Raw genomic sequence first — 21260 nt, 5'->3', positions numbered from 1 at the left:
AGCAAACTTTTTTATATGATAATTTTTTTTTTTTTACATATTGAGTGTAAGTTTATAACATTATGCTTTGTGTTATATTACCCTGGAATTAGTTTAAAAAATGAATTACCACAGTTGCGAGGGGGTTTCGATTACAGCTTCTGAGAGAGTGACAGTAAATTTGGAATCTTCTCCCATTTGACTGTCTTAATCCACCGCTCTCTATTTTTCTCTTTTTTCTGGAAAGTCATTCTAATGTAATAGTGGATTTTTTTTTCTTGGAGCAAATGGGTAGGTGAATGCCTGAACTAGTTAATACAGGAAATCAGCAGCCTAATAAAGAGGTTGATTGGCACAAAGTATTTTATGTATTTTGAAAATACACAAATACCAAACTTAAATGTATTTAATTACAAATTACATTTGATATTTCTTTTCAAAGACTCAAGTACACAATAGTATTTTATATTTCAAATATGTATTTCAAATACATGTATCTGAAATACTGCCCATCCCTGGCACCAGTTAATTAAAATGTTTTCTCTAAACAAGAAAATCTTATTTTTTATTTTGGGAGCCCCAAGACATTTTAGGTATCTCACTAATCTGTACTTGATCATGACAAAGGATTGGAAGCTGTTTTTAAAGCCCACTTGCTTGCCAGACACTTGCCGAACAGTAAAAATCAACATGAAATAATGTGAAAGTCCCCTACTGAAACACCGCCAGCATCTGTTGGGTGAAACCTATGTGGCCTCGGTGACATCAGTCAAAAAGGAAAGTTGCCATCCTGTTGCACCCTGTTGACTAGCAGTGTATGGACCTACAGAGCTGAGATATTCTTCTATAAATCTTCATTTGTGTTCAACAGAAAAAAGAAAGTCTTACACCTCAGGGAGAGTAAACAAGAGAATTTTCATTTCTGGTTGAACTATTCTTTTAAGCACAATCAACAGCATTTTTGGTGTAATGTTGATTACCACAAAAAATAGTTTCAACTTGTCCCTTGTAAATGAGCTAAATTATACTGAACCTGGAACATTAAGTTTGCTGAAATCTGCACACAACTGTAGGGAACAATCATTTGGATAACAAAGTATATAGTATGCTGCAGAAATGTAGTTCTTTATGGTGTAGAGGATTGAGATTTCAGCAAAGTTGAAGGTTGTCTTTTAGATGGTCACTCAAATGTCTAATGCCCACCTGGCCATGTTGCCTCCACACCTCCAAGTTTCATGCCACCTTGCATACCATCAATGCTTTTATAATCTTACTCTTACTCCTTTATTAGGATAATGTGTGTTTGTCTTTGACCCAGTCTGGGTGGTACACAATGACACAAACATATGATTTTTAGCTTTTAAATCAAATTTAAATATGATATGTAAAAACATGTAATAAGTGGCAGTGTAATTATTTTATTTTCACCCGGAGATTGGTAGGTCTATTACTAAAATCAGAAGACATCAGCATCCCTTGCTGCATTAATAACAAAACAAAAACAAAAAACACTTTCTTTGTGTTGTTTTTTCCAAAGTTGGAGTACCTATAATCTCAGAAGTATTACAGATATCTTAATAACCTTTTAGATTTTGGTTCAGAACAAATTTTGTGTTTCTTCATTTTTAAGACCCTATGTATTTAGATCCCAGAGATATGGGGCTCTCAATGTGGCTCCATCTGAAAAAAATAATAATAAAATAAAATACATAAGCTAAAGCAAATGTGGGTCACATGGTATTAAGCTAGTGTTTCTAATCCAACAAAACAAAGGTCTGAAGCACAAATAATGTTGAGACTAGAAATATACCTGTATTTATTCATATAAAACATTAATGTCAAAACCTTGAATTTCGAGAGGCCAAAAATACACTATTATTAATAATAAGCGACACGTGTCTCTTGAGTTAGTGCAATACCTATCATGAGACATAATCTCTTTTTTAAGAACTGTAACAAGTTGCTTCACAACATGTTTATGCAGTGAATAATGCAACTACCACAGAATCCAAAGAAGCCTCAGGCCATGAGTCTGTATTCCTGCCCAGTGTACAAAACCCCCAGAAAAACAGATCATACATACTGTACATATACTCCCTAATGCACCACACCAGCCAGAACTCTGGGCATTGAGGGGAGTGGCTTTGCTCTGTGATCATAAATAAACCAATAAGATGCTGAGTACACAGCTGTCTTTTACAAGTTAATGCCATTTTTTGATTGATGGGGCCTTCATCCATCCATCCAGTACATCAAAATGTTCTTTCTTGTGCAAAAGTTAGGATATTGAAAAGTCTCTTTTGATATTTGTTCAAAATTCTCACAACAGGGGTGCCTAAGATGAGCAAGACTGGATCAGGTCTGAGTCTAAGCCGATAACAGTCCAGGCATGATGCAAAATCTTAGTCCCAAAACATCTGTATTTTGTGACATGACCAGATAAAATGAATATAGTTACCAACTAAAGTTTTACATACGGCATATCACCACCAACTGGGCTGTTGTGAAATCATGGTTTATTTAGGTTCTTTTCATTTCCTTTATTTCAGCATCTTTCCTTTTCTTCTCCATCCATCTTTAAAAACAAACAAACAACAACACACTGTCCCAATTCCAGATCCACCAGGGCTCAGGTGTCAGCTGCGTGTCCCTGCTGGAATATCCAGCTTTAGCTGGTAGCTGTGTTTTGAAACATGGTAGCTGGCATCTAGCTGGTCCAAGCTGGTCTTTAGCTGGTCCAAGCTGGGAGACCAGCTTAGACCAACTACCAGCTTGTCATACTAACTCAAGGTGGTCAAGCTGATTTTTGGTAGATGGTAGCTGGTCGACAAGCTAAGGACCAGCTTGAACCAGCTCATGACCAGATTGGACCAGATTGAACCAGCTAAGGACCAGCTTGGACCAGCTATCATGTTCCAAAACACAGCTACCAGTTTAAGCTGGATTTTCAAGCAGGGGAGCAGCTCCTCCGCCTTCCACGCAGAACCTCTTATAATCCAGAGTGAAGCAGAGCATCATAAATATATTCTTTAATGCATGTTAAATTTCTATATTCAAACCTGTACTATGTATAGTTTGTATTGGATGAGAAGAATCCTATATCTAGAAGTATTGGATGAGAAGAATCCTTGATCTCTATTAAACTCCCTTCCCAATAAATACTCCAAATCCTTATCTTTTTGACCCTTTTTGTTTAGATATATACTTGTAGAAGGGAATTAATAATACATTACATGCTATACCATTTCTTTCTCACCACAATAATAAGCTATTTTGTTTTGTTTTGAGCCGTTGTCATGAAAATTCTCCTCCCTGCCCAGTAGGTGGTGATATGCACAACGTATGCGAGTCGCCAAAAACAAAAGAAGGAGAAAGTGAAAGTGGAGATTTATAGTTAAAAAGGACTTAAATATTAATCTGTTTCTTACCCACACCTATCATATAGCTTCTGAAGACATGGATTAAACTACTAGAGTCGTATGGATTACTTTTATGCTGCCTTTATACAGTATGCTATTTGGACCTTTAAAGTTGTGGTCACCATTAACTTGCATTGTACAGACCTACAAAGCTGAGATATTCTTCTAAAAATCTTTGTTTGTGTTCTGCAGAAGAAAGAAAGTCATACACATCTGGGATGGCATGAGGGTGAGAAAAGGTTGGGAGAATTTTCCTTTTGGGGTGAACTATCCCTTTAACTTTGAACATATAACTGGATGCGTGAATATTATGTATGTTAGTTGTATTACTATGCAACTGTATTTACATTAACTATTTATCATGTATTTTAGTCATTTGCAATTATATGCTGTTTTCAATAACATATAATGATAATTATTGTCATCTATTCATATGACGCCCTTATAAACAAGCACTATACACCATGGTACAGTGATAGTATCAGACACTGAATGATTAGTAAGCTCATTTGCCATGGTATTTGCATGGTACTCAAAGGACTTCAAAGAATACCATTTACTGTAAATACTATGGAACGTGTCTTATAGTAACCTATGTAACATGTCAAATATTTTGGTACCTTTTGTTTGTGCAATACATATTATTCATCATCTGTTTTGTGAATTATTCACATTATCAACTCTTTCATTTATGCTTGTCATCTGTCATGATATGAATTGAAAGCTGTTTTCTGAGTGTAACAGATGATGTTAATTCATTAACAGAGCATAATTCATTTTGCGTAGCGAGACTGTTATCTCCCAAAATGGACTGACTCTTATATTTGTTCTCTCATCTCCTGATTATGTAAAATGATTAAAGGTAGACCGATATATCGGTTTTACCGATTAATCGCTGCCGATAGTTGGTTTTTGCAACCATAGGTTATCGGCAAAAATCAACGCCGATTGTTACCGAAAGGTCCATGTTCCAAGGATTGTATATTTTGAATGGCTCGGTTCTACATTGTAACAGCGGCCTCTAGAGGTGAATTAAAAACAATAACTGACACCTTGTGGGGATTTGCTGTACCTAAATGTTTCATCATTGACAAACATCATCCATATTTTTGCCCTCACTTTAATGCAAATTTTGTGATTTTGATTAGATAATCAAGTATGTAAATTGAAGCGAGGGCATGAAAAAGAAAATGCGACTATATGGAAATGTGTCCCGTCAGCACATACAGTACCGTGCAAAAGTCTTAGGCACATAAGATGACAAAAAGCATTTGTCTTAAGATGGTTATTCATTCATATCTTCAGCTTTAGTGTGTCAATAGGAAATATAAATGTTAGACTTCCAAACATTACTTTTGCAAATAGAAAAGATTAGAATAGAAGAACAGGGAGCCCTGCAACAGATGTCATGGCCCCCACAAAGCCCCCCACTGAACATCACTTTTTGAGATAAGCTGTACCGCTGTTTTATGAAGGCTTACCTGTTTGGCTTCTGGTATGTGTGTCACTTGAGAGTGTAGGGAATGTGACTTTTCTTTCCATACCCCTACAGGACCTGCAGTTGCTCTGAATCAAGCCCCTGTGCCCTGTGAACTTTGTATCCTTATGTAAGAACTGTTTACTAAGACTTTTCATTTGAATTGTTCTATATTTGCTTGTCTTTCCTTAAGATTCAAAACTCATCTTCTTGGAGTGTCTTTCAACCAGACATCATAATCAGTGCCAGTGATGGTACATTACCAAACTTAACAAGCACATATAAAACACATGATATGATGGAGTGCCATTCATTATTGTTGTGTTCATTGTGTCTGTCAGGTTATCTGTGGTACCTCCAGGTGAAATTGCATCCTACACTGAATCTGCTGCAAGACTTCCTGTTGCGCAGACGAGACTGCTAAATGGTTATCTTGTCTGTATGCTCGCAAAGTAAGCAAAAGACCACTCGACAATAGTGCTGTCAAATCAAAATTCATAATTTGAGTATTCGTCAAATTTAAGAAAAAAAAAAACACGCTTTCGAATACTAAAGATGTGCATTCGTATTTTAGATGTATGCCAAGCACTGACGATGACTTCAGACCGGTCACATTCTTGCAATAAAAAAGGCTAGACACAGCGCAACTAAAACCAGGTATCTCGAGAAGTGTTTACATAGAAAATCAACTGGTAAACTGGATGGTTGCAAAAGCGTTTGGTATGAACAGCCCCTTAAATGGAGGTCTTTGGCCGTTGCGTCTTGCTCTCTTATCAGTGTTTCTCAGATTAAGCATTGGGTTTAAAAATGCTTTGTTAGGAAAGGAGGTCAATTTGGAAATGTGTGTCTCGAGATCCTCGCCTTTTTGTTAAATTCTGTTGTTTTCCATCTGTTTGAACAGCCCCTGGCCTGGGCTCACAGTCTGAGCCACTTCACCATGAGTTCACTCTGGTGTAGCTCTGCTATCTGGGAATATTACCACTGTACAACTGTAATGAATGAAAAACACTGTGGTGTCGCAGTTATAATAAAGCCTGAGTCTGGGGTAGTATACTGTGGCACTAGTGAACATAGACCTGTCTGCTGAAGTGTTTTATTTCGAATATTGGTAAGAATTAAATAAAAAAATAATTTAAAACTAATTTAGTTTCTCAGCCCAGTTGATAGCCCCTCTCGACAACAAACATAATGTCAATAATAGTTTTAGCTTGAATTGTTTTAACCAGAGGTACTATAAGAGGCAGCCAAATATTTTCATTTTGTCCTAAAGTCCAAGTTTTTTTTAAGGTATTAAAGATTTTAATTATGTGGCAGTAAAATAAGTTATGCTGTAAAACATTCATGAAGTGCTGAATCAAAGTTAAACAAGTTAAAACAAATCTTTGAGAAGAATTGAATTTCCATATAACTTCACCCACCCACTAAATGTGACAGCCTGATACACAGACACATGATGTTTTAGATGTGATTGTAATAAATAATGACTGAATGTTCTGGTCTTCAGTGTTTGTAGGGGGAGATAAAGGAAACCTGGAGGTGGTGGCCACAGTGTTTGATAAACTGAATCAAGTGTACAAAGAATACCTGGATGCCGAACAAGCGTACACTGCGGTCAGTACTGATTTTTTTAAACATTTTTTACATTATAACATAATTTTCCTAATTGAAAAAGTTTTACTCAAGTTGTAATTTTGACATTTATGTAAAAAATCATGAGAACTCACATGAAATGAAGATTCATATTCATATCAGTAACCTTATGTAACGGGGTTCAGGATGGGCAAGGAGGAGGCGGGAACCAGCAGAACAGTCAACATAACTTTAATGACAAAAATCAACTCAAACAAACATAAACACACACACAGCGGCCACGTGTCTCTCTCTCTCTCTCTCTCTCTCGGACTGGCGCCTCTGGCTCGTCTTTATCTCGGCTGATTAGGACAATTCAGCGCCGGTTGTGTATCCTTATGGCCCGGCCATGCCCTCCTCCTCGTCACACTCCTCCACCGCCCGATTCAGGCCGGGGAAACCTCCGGCTTGACGTACTCCCCTCCCTTCCTGGAGGGGAGGTGTTGCCCTTCCGGCCGTCCTTCTGCCGGCAGGTCTTCTCCACCTCTCTGGAGCCCTGGGAGAGACGAGGAGAGGGAGAGGGGAGAGGGAAAGAGCGAAGGGAAGAGAGTGAGAGAGAGAGAGAGAGAGAGGAGAGAGAGAGAAAAACCTCGCTCACTGGTCCCCAGACACACCGTCGCCTGGTCCTCAGCCACTCCTCCTCCCTCTGGCGGACGACAGCTGCTCCTCCCCTGGTGGATGGCAGCGAGTCCTCCGACTCCCGGCAGCTGGCAGCGACAGCTCTGTCCCCTGGCAGACAGCAGCGGCGAGGACTCCACGACAGCGCATCCCTCCTCCTTCCTAGGTTTCGGCACCAATGTAACGGGGTTCAGGATGGGTAAGGAGAAGGCAGGAACCGGCAGAACAGTCACCGTAACTTTAATGACACAAAATCAACTTAAACAAACATAAACACACACACAGCGGCCGTGTGTGTCTCTCTCTCTCTCTTGAACTGGCACCTCCGGCTCGTATTTATCCCCCTCCCGGCTGATTAGGACAATTTAGCGCCCTCCTCCACACCCTCCTCCTCTATTCTACAATATAGAGGGTCCCTTCATGGGGGCTGCCATGTTGGGATCACCTAACCAGCCGAATACTACTCGCTTAATATCAGTAACTGCCCTGTTATTGGACACTTTCACTCGTTGATTAAATCAATCATAGCTGGCTGTGAATAGTGAATTTCTACAATGCCGTTGCCACAAGGTGTCCAAGTCCAAGATGACATACAAATTACTGAGTGAACCTTTAATATATTTATAGAAAGTCTGCAAATTAAAGAGCTTCCGAAGTTACAAATCAGTCGCTTTGTTCTATATTATGATTACGTTTGTTTTATTCACTTCTTCTCAGGCAATGGAATCTGGACCCAGTCCCAACAGCACTTCCTATAAAAGGCCCGTCCAGACACAGACGGTGATAGACCAGTCAGACATGTACACGCACGTGCTCTCCAACTTCACTGAGAAGGTAAACAGGAATTTTTTAACTTTTCAGTAGATAATTGCTTTAGTCAAGTACCATGAGTACCTTAAATATCGAATAATATGTGTGACCATGACACTATAAATTATGAGTAACAAATAAAGAAAGAAAAAGCACTGTAAAACTGGTACATTGTACTCTATGAATTTAGTGTGAAAGAAACCTGTAGAGAAGCAGTTAAAGGGAAAACTAATGTAATGCAATTTGGCAACACTTAATGCATTAATTATCATGAAATAACAATAAACAATAATTTATTAATCTTGGTTAATGTTTACTAATATAAATACAAATGTTAATTCTAAGTTCATGTTTGTTCATGCCGCATTAATAAGTGTTAAATTGTTGTTAATAAATGTTTTTAATTTAAAAACATTATTAGTATATGTTGAAATTAACAATAACCCAGATTAATAAATGCTGAACAAGTATTGTTCATTGTTAGTTCACATTAACTAAAGTAAATTTTTTAAAAATTTTTTATTATTATTATAACACTGAACTATCTTCCTTTCACAGGGCGTGAACCATACATTTATCACTGCAGTTCTCATGGAGTGCATTCGAACCCTAAACCAGTTTCAGATCCTTGTCCGGGTACTACAGCACTACTGAGTGCACAGGTCTTTAACAAATCACTGTTGTTTAAAAACTATTAAACTATTAATTAAAACTATTGATATCTGGATTCTAATTCAGAGAAGCTCACATCTTTTGAAAAATCTGCAACATGGATACTCTTTTAAACGTTCCACAACAATAATCCCAGGTGGTAGTTTCATATGTTGGTGTGTTGTATTATTGCATTTGACTGGTATTTATTCAAACATCTGAAATATTTGTTCCTTTGAATCCATTCATAAGCTCTGGTATATCTGTAAATTGTATCCCAGGTTAACTTTTAATGTTATGCTGTTTAGGATGTTTTGCTAGGCAGAGCAGTTGCTTAGATACATTTTGCTTCCAGTTCCAAGTACTGATGATAATAATTGTCGTGGCCTCCAGCATAGCACTTATTTTTTTTATTGGGGGCGTTCCTTAAAGTGTGCCATTGAACAAAATATGTACATCTGTTATTAATAGCATATTGCATTTCAGTTGTTACTTGGTTGCTTACATCCAAAGGTACTTAGAGTCCACTTATGGCAGCCACAGACTCCCTGAAATGACCTTGTCTTGCTCATGTCATGTTCATCACAAGCCTTCTGAAAATACTTGTAATTACCACATTATATTGGGTATGTTATAGCTAATTAGGGGAGTTTGGTAAATATATACTAGTAAATATGTGGTGTAGTGGACTAAAGCACTGAACTGGTAAGTGGAAGGTTGTTGGTTCAATCCCCACAGCCCCCACTATTGTGTCCTTGAGCAAGGCACTTAACTCCAGGTTGCTCCAGGGGGATTGTCCCTGTAATCAGGGCACTGTAAATCGCTTTGGATAAAAGCATCAGCCAAATGCATAAAAGTAAATGTAAAATATACTGAACTGTTGTATAACTCAACACTGTGCACTGTTTATTTTCACAGTGTCTGATGGGAAAATGTAAATGGTGTTGTAATAATGTACAGTGCAAGAGTAAATCACATCATATCAATGTACTGGCTATAAAGTCAAATGGCTTCTATGTGTTGTCCTGTTGTAGGCCTGTCTACTGCTGTCTCTAGAGAGTACGTATCCACCTGCTCACCAGCTCTCTGTAAATATGCTCAAGCTAAAAAAATACTTTACACCAGTGCTTCTCAACCTTTTTGACTCCAAGGACCCCCATTGCCTACATCTTTATTTTTTAACTGTTTTTAGCATTTTTATTAAGGTAGATTATTTTTACATAACTTTTTGTCATGTTGAGGCCTCCTTGGAAGTTTGCTGAGCTACTATCGTATCTTTTTTTGATTCTTTGGCAATCAGTATTGATCTAGGGATCTGTGTGTGTGTGTGTGTGTGTGTGAGAGAGAGAGAGAGAGAGACAGAGGCTCTCCACAGGTAATGATGAGATTGTGGAGGTTCTTCTGTCAAAGCAGCAGGCTCTTGGAGCTCTGTGTTTCATTCGGCATGTCGGTGGCCACGACAACGTCTCTGCTAGAAAATTTCTGGATGCTGCACGGCAGACAAATTACACCATGTTGTTTTATACTATCTTCTGCTTCTTTGAGCAGAGGAACATGAGATTACATGGTAATCCTGGTTTTAACCAATGACCGTCAAGGTGGTAGGACGTTTAAGTAGCTGTTAAATGGTGCAGAGTCCTTGTTCACTAAAACGTACAAGTGTAGAAATATCCTTAACTGACATGACATGGAATAAAAACTGCAAGATGACACAATCTAAGCCTTTTACTCCTGCTAAAACAGCACTACATGACCAAATTGCCTCCACACATAATCTTCCTGTTTCAGGAGAACATTGTGAGGAGCATGTGACCTTCTTTAAACAAGTATTTGGAGAGAACGCTTTGATGAAACCAGCCACCGTATGAAGTTCTGGTGAGCGAAAGGTCGGTCAGGCAAAGTGCCAAACTGTCCAGCCGGATCAATTGATGGTTGAAGCCTGGAAGAAACTGCTTTACGGTATTTCTAAATACCGATGAGTATCAAAATGTGAAGTTTCATCCACAAACACTAGGATGAATCCAGTTTTGATGTCTCTTAGAAGAGATAATGAACTTGTTTTAACCATGAAGTTTGCAAAACAAAAGGTCTTGAATGATACAGTTGACAAATTGGTCTTAGAATGGACAAATATTAATATCGGCCGATTTTAATTAAGCATGTGCTTTGGCCACCTCACAACATAGTGCTCAGTGTCTGTATGTGAATGTTGATTGTGTATATATTTAAAAAAGAAATGTCTAGCTTTTACAGTATAATAAATATTTTGTTAATAATGACTGTTAATATTATTTGTTCCTTTATATGCAGGTTTTTCAACTTACAGCAAAGAAAATTACAGCGTTACAGACTAGGCTACTGGAGCAAGTCAAGGCTATTATTTGAAACATGTGGAAACTCAACAGTAGTTTTTTTGGCATGATTATAATCCTCGGAAATGAATCAACAGTACCACCCACAAATCTTTTAGGATTGGTATTTAGATGTTTATGAATGCTACTGGAAACTTGCTACTGCATTCTGTCAAATTTCACTTCCTTGGGTTATCTTACATCATACATATTGTGCCAAGGGGTGTTTTTAAACAGGTTTATGGAATTGGTTCCAGTTCACAAGGCTGCATTTTCACATGTCAACACAATTTAATAACACTGCAACGTAACAAAGAATCCATACAGAATTAAACCATAATTACATTCCTAAATTCCTACATGTAGGATCAGACAAAAGGATTGACATTCACAGGTGCTTTATACAGAAAAGTACAGTATACTTGTGCTACTTGAAGTATTAGTACATTTACATACTAAATTGATGCTGACTTCTTTATCATCTCAAATTGGATGCAAAACCAAAGTTGATCAGTTTTCACTGTCATTTATGTTGCAGATACAGTGTTTTGTTTGGTTTGTTGTTTAAAATACAACAATTTGCAAAAGTGTAGTTGAGAAATAACTGGATATCAACTCTTTTTGTAAACATCAAGATTTGAGGTTAAAATTTACACAGATGTACAACAAATAAATGTATGATTTAGGTGCTGTTACTGGTCAACAATTATTTTCTCGCTATTTTAAATCATATTTTCATAGTTCTGGGATGTGACAAATGAATTTTTAAAAGTGCATTATAATTATACAATAATGAGAAGAAAACAAAAATGAATCTAAAATGTATGTGTCACCCTGCAGGACACTATCCAAATGTCAACTATCCAAAAATGTGATTCAAAAGTACTTTTTGAATATATTCAGCATTTTCTGAGCATTTTTATAATGCTGCATTGCCTTGTAAATATCAATGTGGCCAACATAATCGAAGAAACTCAGTAAGAACCTTCAATAACCTTCAAGTTGGATCCTGCAGGAGTTAAAAATTTAGAATGGCCTGTTATTTGTAATTCTGACATTTATGAGTAATTTGTATGAGAAGTGCATACATGCAGGGAACAAAAAAACAAGCGGTCTGATTTGTCAACTCCGCTCTATAAAGCAGAATGAAAAAGTACTGAAAGAGCCATTTAGGTTAAAAATGCAACACTAAAAAGTCCTTTTACCCCTCCATTGTTTTGTTTAAGTTAGTGTAGAGTGTTTCAAGGCCCCAGCTTGTGAATTATTAAAACCAAATGTGTACGGTGGTCACCAGTCATTTGAAAAAATAATTTTTGTGATGCAGATCTTTCCATTAAGTGCAGTCCAAGGCTGTCCAAGTGTATTATCAGGGTTAGCATTTACAGTATGTACAGTGTGGACTATAAATAAAGGATGTATTTTAGGTTTTGTGTTGATATTCCAATTTATATTGTTGTATTTACAAGTATGCAGTTTAAAGTGTATTCTTAAACTGAGAATATGCTATTCTTTCACAGGTACATTTTATGGTACAATTGTCAAGAATACCCTTTATAAAAGAAACCAAACATTTTTAAATTATGTCAGTAGAGCCTCTTTTTGGGATCCTACTTCAATAAATTAAGTTCTGCTATTTCTAAAGACAACATTCATTAAAGGCAAAAAATTATTTCCTTACTTATTAATTCTGTTCTGTTTTCCATCATACATAGGTAAACATCCTTATAACAAGACGTAGGCTATTTTCAGAAGCAAAATTATGCTAGATAATAAGTTTTATCTACAGAGAAATCAAACAAAATGTAGTGAGGTTTTCCAAAATTTTCATATCCCATTGGAAATTGTTTTTCTTGTTTTAAGCATAAACATCACTACATTTTGTTAAAAGAATATTCAATACAACTTAAACTCAATTGACAGCATTTGTGCCATAATTTTGATTACAAAAATAAATAAATAAATAAAATTAAAAAAAAAGAAGCAAAAATCATGGTTACAGTGAGGCACTTACAATGGAAGTGAATAGGTCAAATTTTTGGAGGGTTTAAATGCAGAAATTTGAAGCTTATAATATTACAAAAGCACGTACATTAATTCTTCTGTTAAAACTCATGTATTATTTGAGCTGTAAAAAAAACCTCCAAAAAACATTTTGGTGGAATTACAGGGATTACGGCTTTATGTCGTCATGGCAACAAAGTTGTAAAATTGGATGTGACTTTACACAGAAAAGGTTAGTAAGTGCTTTTATCATACTAAAATCATGTTAACACGCATATTGTTTACATCTTTTGGCTATACTTTTTGAACGTTTACGGATTGGTCCCTTTCACCTCTATTGTAAGTGCCTCACTGGAACCCAGATTTGTTCTTTTAGGGTCAAGTCTAAATACATTTTTGTGTTAATCAACATTATTCCACAAATGCTGTTGATTGACCTTAACTTGTATTGAACCCGGAATATTCCTTTAAGATTTCTGTGTAAACAACACTTAATATCCCACATCCTTTTACTTTTCAAGAAAACTTTTTTTTAATTTTTTATCATCATTCTTTGCAGTGTATTACACACATTATAAAAAGACCATAACTATTAAAAGCAATTAAAAATATTGAAATGGACTCTAGCTTGACATTCAACACAATACTCACAGCTTAATGTCTAAACAACCACAACTCCTTACAAGAACATATTAATTACTGCAGTTGCCTTCAAGCATATTTTGAATAACGTCCTCACAACGACGTGTAAATTCAGACTCGTAGCTGCAATACGAACACATGTTGTGTGGACTGTCAGAAGTTCAAGCAGTGCAATGCATAATTTAGTTCCCTGTTTAACGCACATGGGACTGCAGGGCTGTGCTGAGCCCAAGGTACCTAAAGTTTTCTTCTGCAGGCAGGAAAAGAACACTGGTGTCGGGAGAGGGCAGAAAGGTCTGCTGGTAATCTGGGTTGTCGAGATGAGGACATGGGGAGCAGGGGAAAGTAGCACAGGCAGTGTTCAGGTACTCTGGCCCCTCTGGTTTACTGCCGTAGGTGTCGATGTAGCCATTCTCCACCTCTCCATCTCTCTCGTAGTTTGGGTTTATCATATTGCTCGGAGTGGTAACATCTTGGTTCATGTACTCTGTGAAGAGAATATAAATATGCTGATGAGACTGTAATGCATCTTACATATATAATTATAAAAAATATATTATACTGTATATATTCAATTTTCAATTTTTATATTTGTTTATACTAGAGATATACTGTATATATGTGTGTATGTATATATATATATATATATATATATATATATATATATACACACACACACACACAGTATATATACAGTATACACACACACACACACACACACACATAAAAAAACAGAAATGGTGACCAGTTACAGGACCTACAATATACACTTTTCCTTACACAATCATATTATGAGTTGATTAAAAAATACTCATACTAAAATACTCAGACATCTTATGCCTCCACCACCCATATAAGAAAATAATCATATAAAATAAAGTACCTAAGTATTCATTGGGACATTAAATCAGATGTAACAAGGTTTTTCCTTCAGTTTGGTTGCATATATCATTTTTAAACCTGACATGACAATCATAATACCTGGCAACATGATGTCTTTCTGCGTTGGATCCGTTATGTAGCGCAAAATCAGACTGTTTGTGTAGTCATCCTTGTAACATCACAAACAAAAGATGAATTAATAATGTTGCAACATGTTAGGTCTAGATATAAACTCAGAAACACTACAAATATTAGTATTCCATATATTGTCTAGTCCTAAGGCAGAGATACTGACTGTTGTTGCATTGTGACATTGAGACTGGGCTCTTTGAGGTCCATTGAAGAATCTTTTGTTGGGTAGCAGGTACTCCTCTGCATCCACAACACCATCCATATCTTCTGTACTGATTAGGGACCTGTAGAACGTAGAATCTGTCGGGCTGGGCTGGTACATATGCTCGTCACCCTGTGAACATAGCCAAATTAAAATGTCTACTGTAATTCTAACGAAAAACAACTAATCTTCCCTTCGACCAGGATGATTATGACAAATGTTTGTTAAATTAGTGTTCAATTGATTCCAACTTCAGACTTCTGCTAAAATAGGGATAATAACAGATTTCAATGTCATTTGAAGTGGTCGAGTGATTTACATACTTTATTGAGAAAATAATTTCAAAATGCATTGGTAATTCACCTGAATGACAAGGTAGCGAGATGGATCTCGAGCCATTTTTGAGAACTCGGATATAAGTTCCCGAAAGTGAGGTCTGCTGTCCGCATCTATCATCCAACCTGAATGGAACAAAATATATATACTTATATATATATATGGTACAACAGTATTTGTGGTAGTGCTAATCATTTAAAGGCTTTGTATACTTCTATGTGCATAAATAGCTAGTTTTCCAGAAACCATATAGAACACGTCTTTGTTTTGGATTTAATTTTAAACGGGTTTAACTGGTTTTTCCAAGTTTGTAATACCTGTTTTTATAACCACAATTTGTTCTTATATATACAGTATGGCCTAGCACTCACATTTGACCATGATCATGTACACATCTATAGTGCAAATAGAAGGCTGCGGTAAACGCTCTCCTTTCTCCAGAATATCTGCGATCTCACTTGCTGGGATTCCGTCATATGGTTTGGATCCAAATGTCATCAACTCCCACACAGTGACCCCTGAAGGCAACCACAAGTAATGATATACATCTCATGCTTAAAGTTCATAAAAACACCAACATGATTGATGGTTATTCAATAAAGCTATAATTGTCATTAAAGGAATATTCCGGGTTCAATACAAGTTCAATCGACAGCATTTGTGGCATTGATTAACACAAAAATAAATTTTGTCTCGTCAAGGTTCCAGAGAGACACTTACAGTGGAAGTGAATGGGGCCAATTGTTGGAGGGTTTAAACACAGAAATGTGAAGCTTTTAATTTTATAAAAGCACTTACATTCATTCTTCTGTTAAAACTCATGGATTAATTGAGCTGTAAAGTTGTTTAAATTGTAATTTTTACAGTCATTTTAGGGTTTTAGGTTTGTGGACATATCGTCATGGCAACGAAGTTGTAAAATTGGCTATAACTTTACACAGAAAAGGTTAGTTAATGATGTTATCACACTAAAATCATGTTTACATGCATATTATTTATGTCTTGTGGTTATGCTTTTGAAAAAGTGAGTATTTTAATGTTCAAAAATTGGCCCCCATTCACATCCATTTTAAGTGCCTTACTGTAACCAAGATTTTTGCTTTTTTTTTTTTTAAGAAAAGGAGGAACGAGTCAAAATGAATTTTTGAGGTAAGCAATATTATTCTTATTCTTGAAGAGTAGTATGTTGACAAATATTCTATTAATTTTAATGTACTTACTCTACAGCTATTTTCCATAAACTTTGATTGAACAAATAGTAAATGCATTGTGCTATATAATGTATATAGTGATAAGCACCGACCATAACTCCAAACGTCACTTTGGTGAGTGTACGTCCACTGAAGAATAGACTCTAGTGCCATCCACTTTATAGGCACCTAAAAACATATATGAAAAGGCAGCATTGATTAATTAGTAATTTAAAATAATCTCGTTTAAATATCAATATACTGTATATTAACACTGTGTATATTAAAACTACAAGATCTGTTTTCAATCTGATTTCATATCATCAATAATTCTAATACTACAGTGATTAAGGCCACGTTCACACTAAGTAAAACTCGGTTTTCAGTTTCATAAGGTCATCGTTTTCCAAGTATGCATTTATGGAGAGCTATTCTAAAGTCTCCGCTTTCAGTGCCGTTCCAGTGTGAACGAGAGCTGTAAACAAAGCTAAATTAATGTGCAATTAATTAATTAATTATTAAGTGTCAACATGGCCTAAGATGTTTGTGTGGTTTTGCAGTGAATCAGTGGACTGTTTTTAAGTAACCTACTTTCCCTCCATCAGAATGGTATTCCTTCTCTTCTGCACCCAGCAGTCTGGCCAGGCCAAAATCAGTGATCTTCACATGGTTAGGAGTCTTCACCAGCACATTCCTAGCCGCTAAATCACGATGGACCAGGCGACGTTCCTCTAAGTAGTTCATTCCCTGTTGAGAATGGTCAACATGTTATTAAAATTCCAAAGAAATGCAAAGATGCCAATGAATGCAGTGTGCATTCAATTAAAGGTAATTGCCCGGGCCTCAGCACTTCCAAAATTGCTGTTTTGTTCTTTTCAGGAGGAAATGTAGTGAATATATTTATGAGGTTTATGGGTGTTGTGGGAGCAGGTGCTAGTAATTTATTTATACATAATATTTCACACATAAATATTTATTTATGCACTTATTTATACTGCATGTAGGGGGGCTAATGCAAGACTTATACTGTGGACTCAAATACAATTAATATTTTGGGATTACTATTTACAGTTACTTTCAAGACTTGTAAACATTTCTTGATGTATTTTTGAATTTTATTAAAATATATATATATATTTCCATGCTGGTTAAAATGAATAAAGTGTGTAATTTAAGCGCCATTAGTGAATTACATAAATGACCATTTTCAAACGATGGCTTTTCCACTTCCAATGATCAAATAAACAGATAGTCCGGCACTAATCTCACTCCATTGGTTAAGTCAATGTTTCTATGTCGGTATGCACAAACAAAATGTTTTGAGCACTTTTCAGAGAAATCAACCCACAAATCGCTTACTTACAATACTCTCTTCATATCAAGATATGAGAAAGTATTTTAACACTGAAAAAAAAACAGTTGCAAATAACCATATATTTCTGGATACTGAGGGTCCATTTAGTCTAACGAGACTTTGAACTCACCTTGGCAATCTGCACGCACCAGTTTAACAGTGTTTGTGAACCAATATTGTCTTTATTCTCTCGAACGTAATCCAGCAGGCAACCAAACGGCATAATCTGGGTTATGAGTTGGATGTTGGACGTGAGGCATATCCCCAACAGTCGACATACATGAGAGTGATCAACACTGGCCATCACATAGGCCTCCTAAAAACCCATGATGAACACAATAACATCAAAATTAAAGTCTTCTGTATGGGCTTTTACTCTAAAGTATATGTCATGTATTGGGACCAATGTTAACCATTTCTAGTCTTTAAAACAGTCAATCTAGAGGAGTCTTGATCTTGATCTCACACGACCACATAAACATGTCCTTGGTCTGGTCTTAAAAACTGAAAGTTATTTATGAAAGTCATTTCTGAGGAATTTCTGTTTTCTGGAAAACTGGAAATGTTGAATACAAGGAGGTGAAACACGAGGGGCCTAGTTGTCTGGGTCTTAGGGTTTCTAGGCTTGACTACAATACTGGTCTATAGTGCTCTTTATTGGCACTATAGTGCTCTATATAGTCTATTTTAATCTTTATTAGAAAAGCTGTGTCACAAATGTTACATGATGATCATTCATCAATTTATTAATCTAATTTCCAAGATGAAATTTAACCATGGCATAATACTCACATCCAAAATCTCTTTGTTAGCTTTGGGAGACGTCATCTCCCTCAAAACTTTGATAGCAACAGGAATTTTCACATCCTCACCTTCAGGGATCCACAAACCCTAAGAGAAAGACATGTAAGGTACCATTACCATATTTCTTAAATCTGTCATGTTGTCTGAGGAAATTAAAGTCAACACGAAACAGCATTTGCAACCCATTTCACTTCAGTAATGTGATTTATTTCAGAGTGAAACAAGATATTCAACGATACAAAAAATGTAGGGCGGTACTTTGGGATTTTGTCTATCAGCAATTAATTGGATTGTGAAAAGTAAAAAAAAAAAAAATGGAAATGTTTGAAAAATAAGAATTGGAGTTGTTTGGAATAACGTGCACCAATTACTCGTGCACGATATGACCAGGAATGTGTTTTTACACTACAAAATTTTAGTACGCCTTCTGACACTTAATTATTGTGGTGTGCAGTTTGTTTGTACCTTAAAGACAGTGCCAAATGCTCCAGACCCAAGAACTTTGATTTTCTTAAATTCTGTTTCCTTTAGGATGCGTAGGAGAGCCTGGTTGGGTGCTTCACCACTGGGAGTCAGAGGTTCGACCAACTGTAGAATGGCATAAATATGGTTCGATTGGTGCGCCATGAATAATGATATGTAACAAAATTAGTTTCTGCATACAGGCATGTGGTTACCCACCTCTCTCTCCTGTAGGAGGCGCCGTAGGGTTCTCTTCCGCCGGATGTATCGTCTGCGGAAGATGACGAAAATGAAGAGGAGGAGGACCATGATCAGAAGCATCCCACCGACTACGCCAGCCGCCACCACAGGCATGTGAGAACTAGCGAGAGAACACAAAATAATTTATTAAAATGTTCAGCTTAAAGTCAACATAAAATGGCACTCACGACCCATTTAACTTCCATTGTGAAGAAGGCTTAATGTCAGGTTCCCCCTTGAGAGCACCATGTGCATTGAAAAAGTAATTCTGATTTCATGTTCTCTTTAATTCAGTGGAAAAAGTCACCCGAGTCCATTATTTTCAATGATTCATGACACTAATTACTTTTTTTATTACTTAATTACATTATAATGTCTACTAACAACAACTCGTAAACTGCCGTACCTTTTAGGTTCACAACCCTCCAGTCCTGGTCCACTGCACCTAAAGTAACATAAACATGATAAAATAGTTCATTTTTAAATGCGCCATTACCCTATACCTTGTACCCTATACCTATAACTGGACTGCGTTTACTACAAAGCTATATCAATATTGTTATAAATATAAACATTGTCATAATTGTTATCATCTGAGAGGATGAAATGTTGGTTTGTGATACCAGGTTTAAGCTGTTCCTACCCTTGGGTACAGTTTGCATGACACAGCTGGCACTGTCCATTTTTGTCTGCGTACGTCCAGACATGTCGGTTATTAAGGCCTGGCACGCCTTGGGCACACAGAGCAACGCAGTGCGGCCCATCTTTGAAGTGAGCACACTCAGTACACTGATCAGCTCCCTAAAATTGGGAAAAACAGAGAGAAAAACATATGCATTGTAACCTGTTTCATAAGCCTGATGCCTTGCCATTTATGGTTTACATGATTAAATTAAGAGTTTGACGTATTCTGAAGAAGATGTGAGTGGTGCTTGCCCATGCAAAACTCTCTGCTATGATGCTAGGGTTTTGTGGGTTGTCAAGGCACTGCTAATTAGTTGCTAGGGCATTGCTCGGTGGTTGCTTACTGGCCCAAGTTAAAACAGCTCATTATATTCTAGTGCCTAGATAGGGCTCAGGCCCTCCTTTAATGCAATTCCATATTTTCTTTTTTTTTTTGGTCTGTATTACAGTCTGCCAGGCTAAAATCATAAGTCTAGTCATAAGTCTAACACACCTCTTCTTAACTATCCACACAATTTAGGGTAAAATCATGGATAAGTTATGCACCAAAGTAAAATATTTAGGGTTTGTATTAGAGGTAGACCGATATATCGGTTTTACCGATTAATTAGTGTCAATAGTTGCTTTTTGGAACTAACAGCAAAATCTATGGGGATAGTTGCTAATAGTTTAATTGTTTTTATTTTTATAATTCTTCTCTGGCTGGTTTCTTGAGGATTCTATGGTTATAAAGGCTTGGTTCTACAGCGGCAATTAGAGACCTACATTTTTCATCATTTACAATCTTCATTCATATTTTTATCCTCACTTAAATGCATATCTTGTTATTTTGATAAAAGATGCACTCAGTAATTTTTTCCTCATTAAAAAAGTTTAATTTCTGAAAGACATGAATTGTAATTTTGCAATATATGTAGGAAATCATGAGCACTCACATTGAAATGAAGACTCCAGTCATATGAGCAACCTTATAAAAGCTGTTTTGTTCTATAAAAGAGGGTCTGCACATGGGGTCTGCAATGTTAGAATCACATGACCAGCCGAATACTACTCGCTTAATCTCAGTAACCATCCTGATATTTGACACTTTCACTCACTGATTAAAGTAATCATGGCTGACTGTGAATACCAAATTTCTTAAATGGCATCTGAAACTGAAAACTATTGATTTTAAATTATGCTGCATCCAAGCCGCTAGTGTCACTGTAAGTCCAAGATGACACAAAGACAAAAGTTACTGAGTGCACCTTTTAATAACCAAGTGTTTAAAACTGAAGCAAGGGCTTTATTTTATTTTGGACTCTTGTAGCCTCTATGTCTGTACCCATCACAGTATGGAATGACTACGATTATTTTTTTTAACAATCGGCAGATTAATCAGTCATCGCCATTTCCAC

General features: G+C 36.5%; 1 protein-coding gene and 1 pseudogene across 2 annotated transcripts in view; one reads left to right on the top strand and one right to left on the bottom strand.

The window, feature by feature from the left end:
- Positions 1-2319: 2319 nt before the first annotated feature.
- On the top strand, positions 2320-10451 carry LOC127434537 (regulator of MON1-CCZ1 complex-like; annotated as a pseudogene).
- A 585-nt stretch (positions 10452-11036) lies between these two features.
- The window catches only part of LOC127434636 (epidermal growth factor receptor-like), a 37005-nt gene continuing 26781 nt past the window's right edge, over positions 11037-21260 (bottom strand). Inside the window, exons 15-27 of one of the 2 annotated variants that reach the window (XM_051687514.1) lie at positions 19823-19980; positions 19586-19624; positions 19159-19300; positions 18943-19065; positions 18466-18564; positions 17804-17989; positions 16911-17066; positions 16433-16508; positions 15501-15647; positions 15157-15254; positions 14755-14925; positions 14559-14628; positions 11037-14064 (exon numbers count right to left, since the gene is read on the bottom strand). In XM_051687514.1, coding sequence (XP_051543474.1) covers positions 13772-14064; positions 14559-14628; positions 14755-14925; positions 15157-15254; positions 15501-15647; positions 16433-16508; positions 16911-17066; positions 17804-17989; positions 18466-18564; positions 18943-19065; positions 19159-19300; positions 19586-19624; positions 19823-19980 — 1758 coding nt within the window. In that variant the 3' untranslated portion in view covers positions 11037-13771. The remainder of the gene's footprint in view (positions 14065-14558; positions 14629-14754; positions 14926-15156; positions 15255-15500; positions 15648-16432; positions 16509-16910; positions 17067-17803; positions 17990-18465; positions 18565-18942; positions 19066-19158; positions 19301-19585; positions 19625-19822; positions 19981-21260) is intronic. The other variant, XM_051687515.1, reaches the window with a different exon arrangement.

Source organism: Myxocyprinus asiaticus, chromosome 44, assembly GCF_019703515.2.
Source record: "Myxocyprinus asiaticus isolate MX2 ecotype Aquarium Trade chromosome 44, UBuf_Myxa_2, whole genome shotgun sequence".
Classification (NCBI taxonomy): domain Eukaryota; kingdom Metazoa; phylum Chordata; class Actinopteri; order Cypriniformes; family Catostomidae; genus Myxocyprinus; species Myxocyprinus asiaticus.
This window is presented reverse-complemented; position numbering and strand designations above follow the sequence as displayed.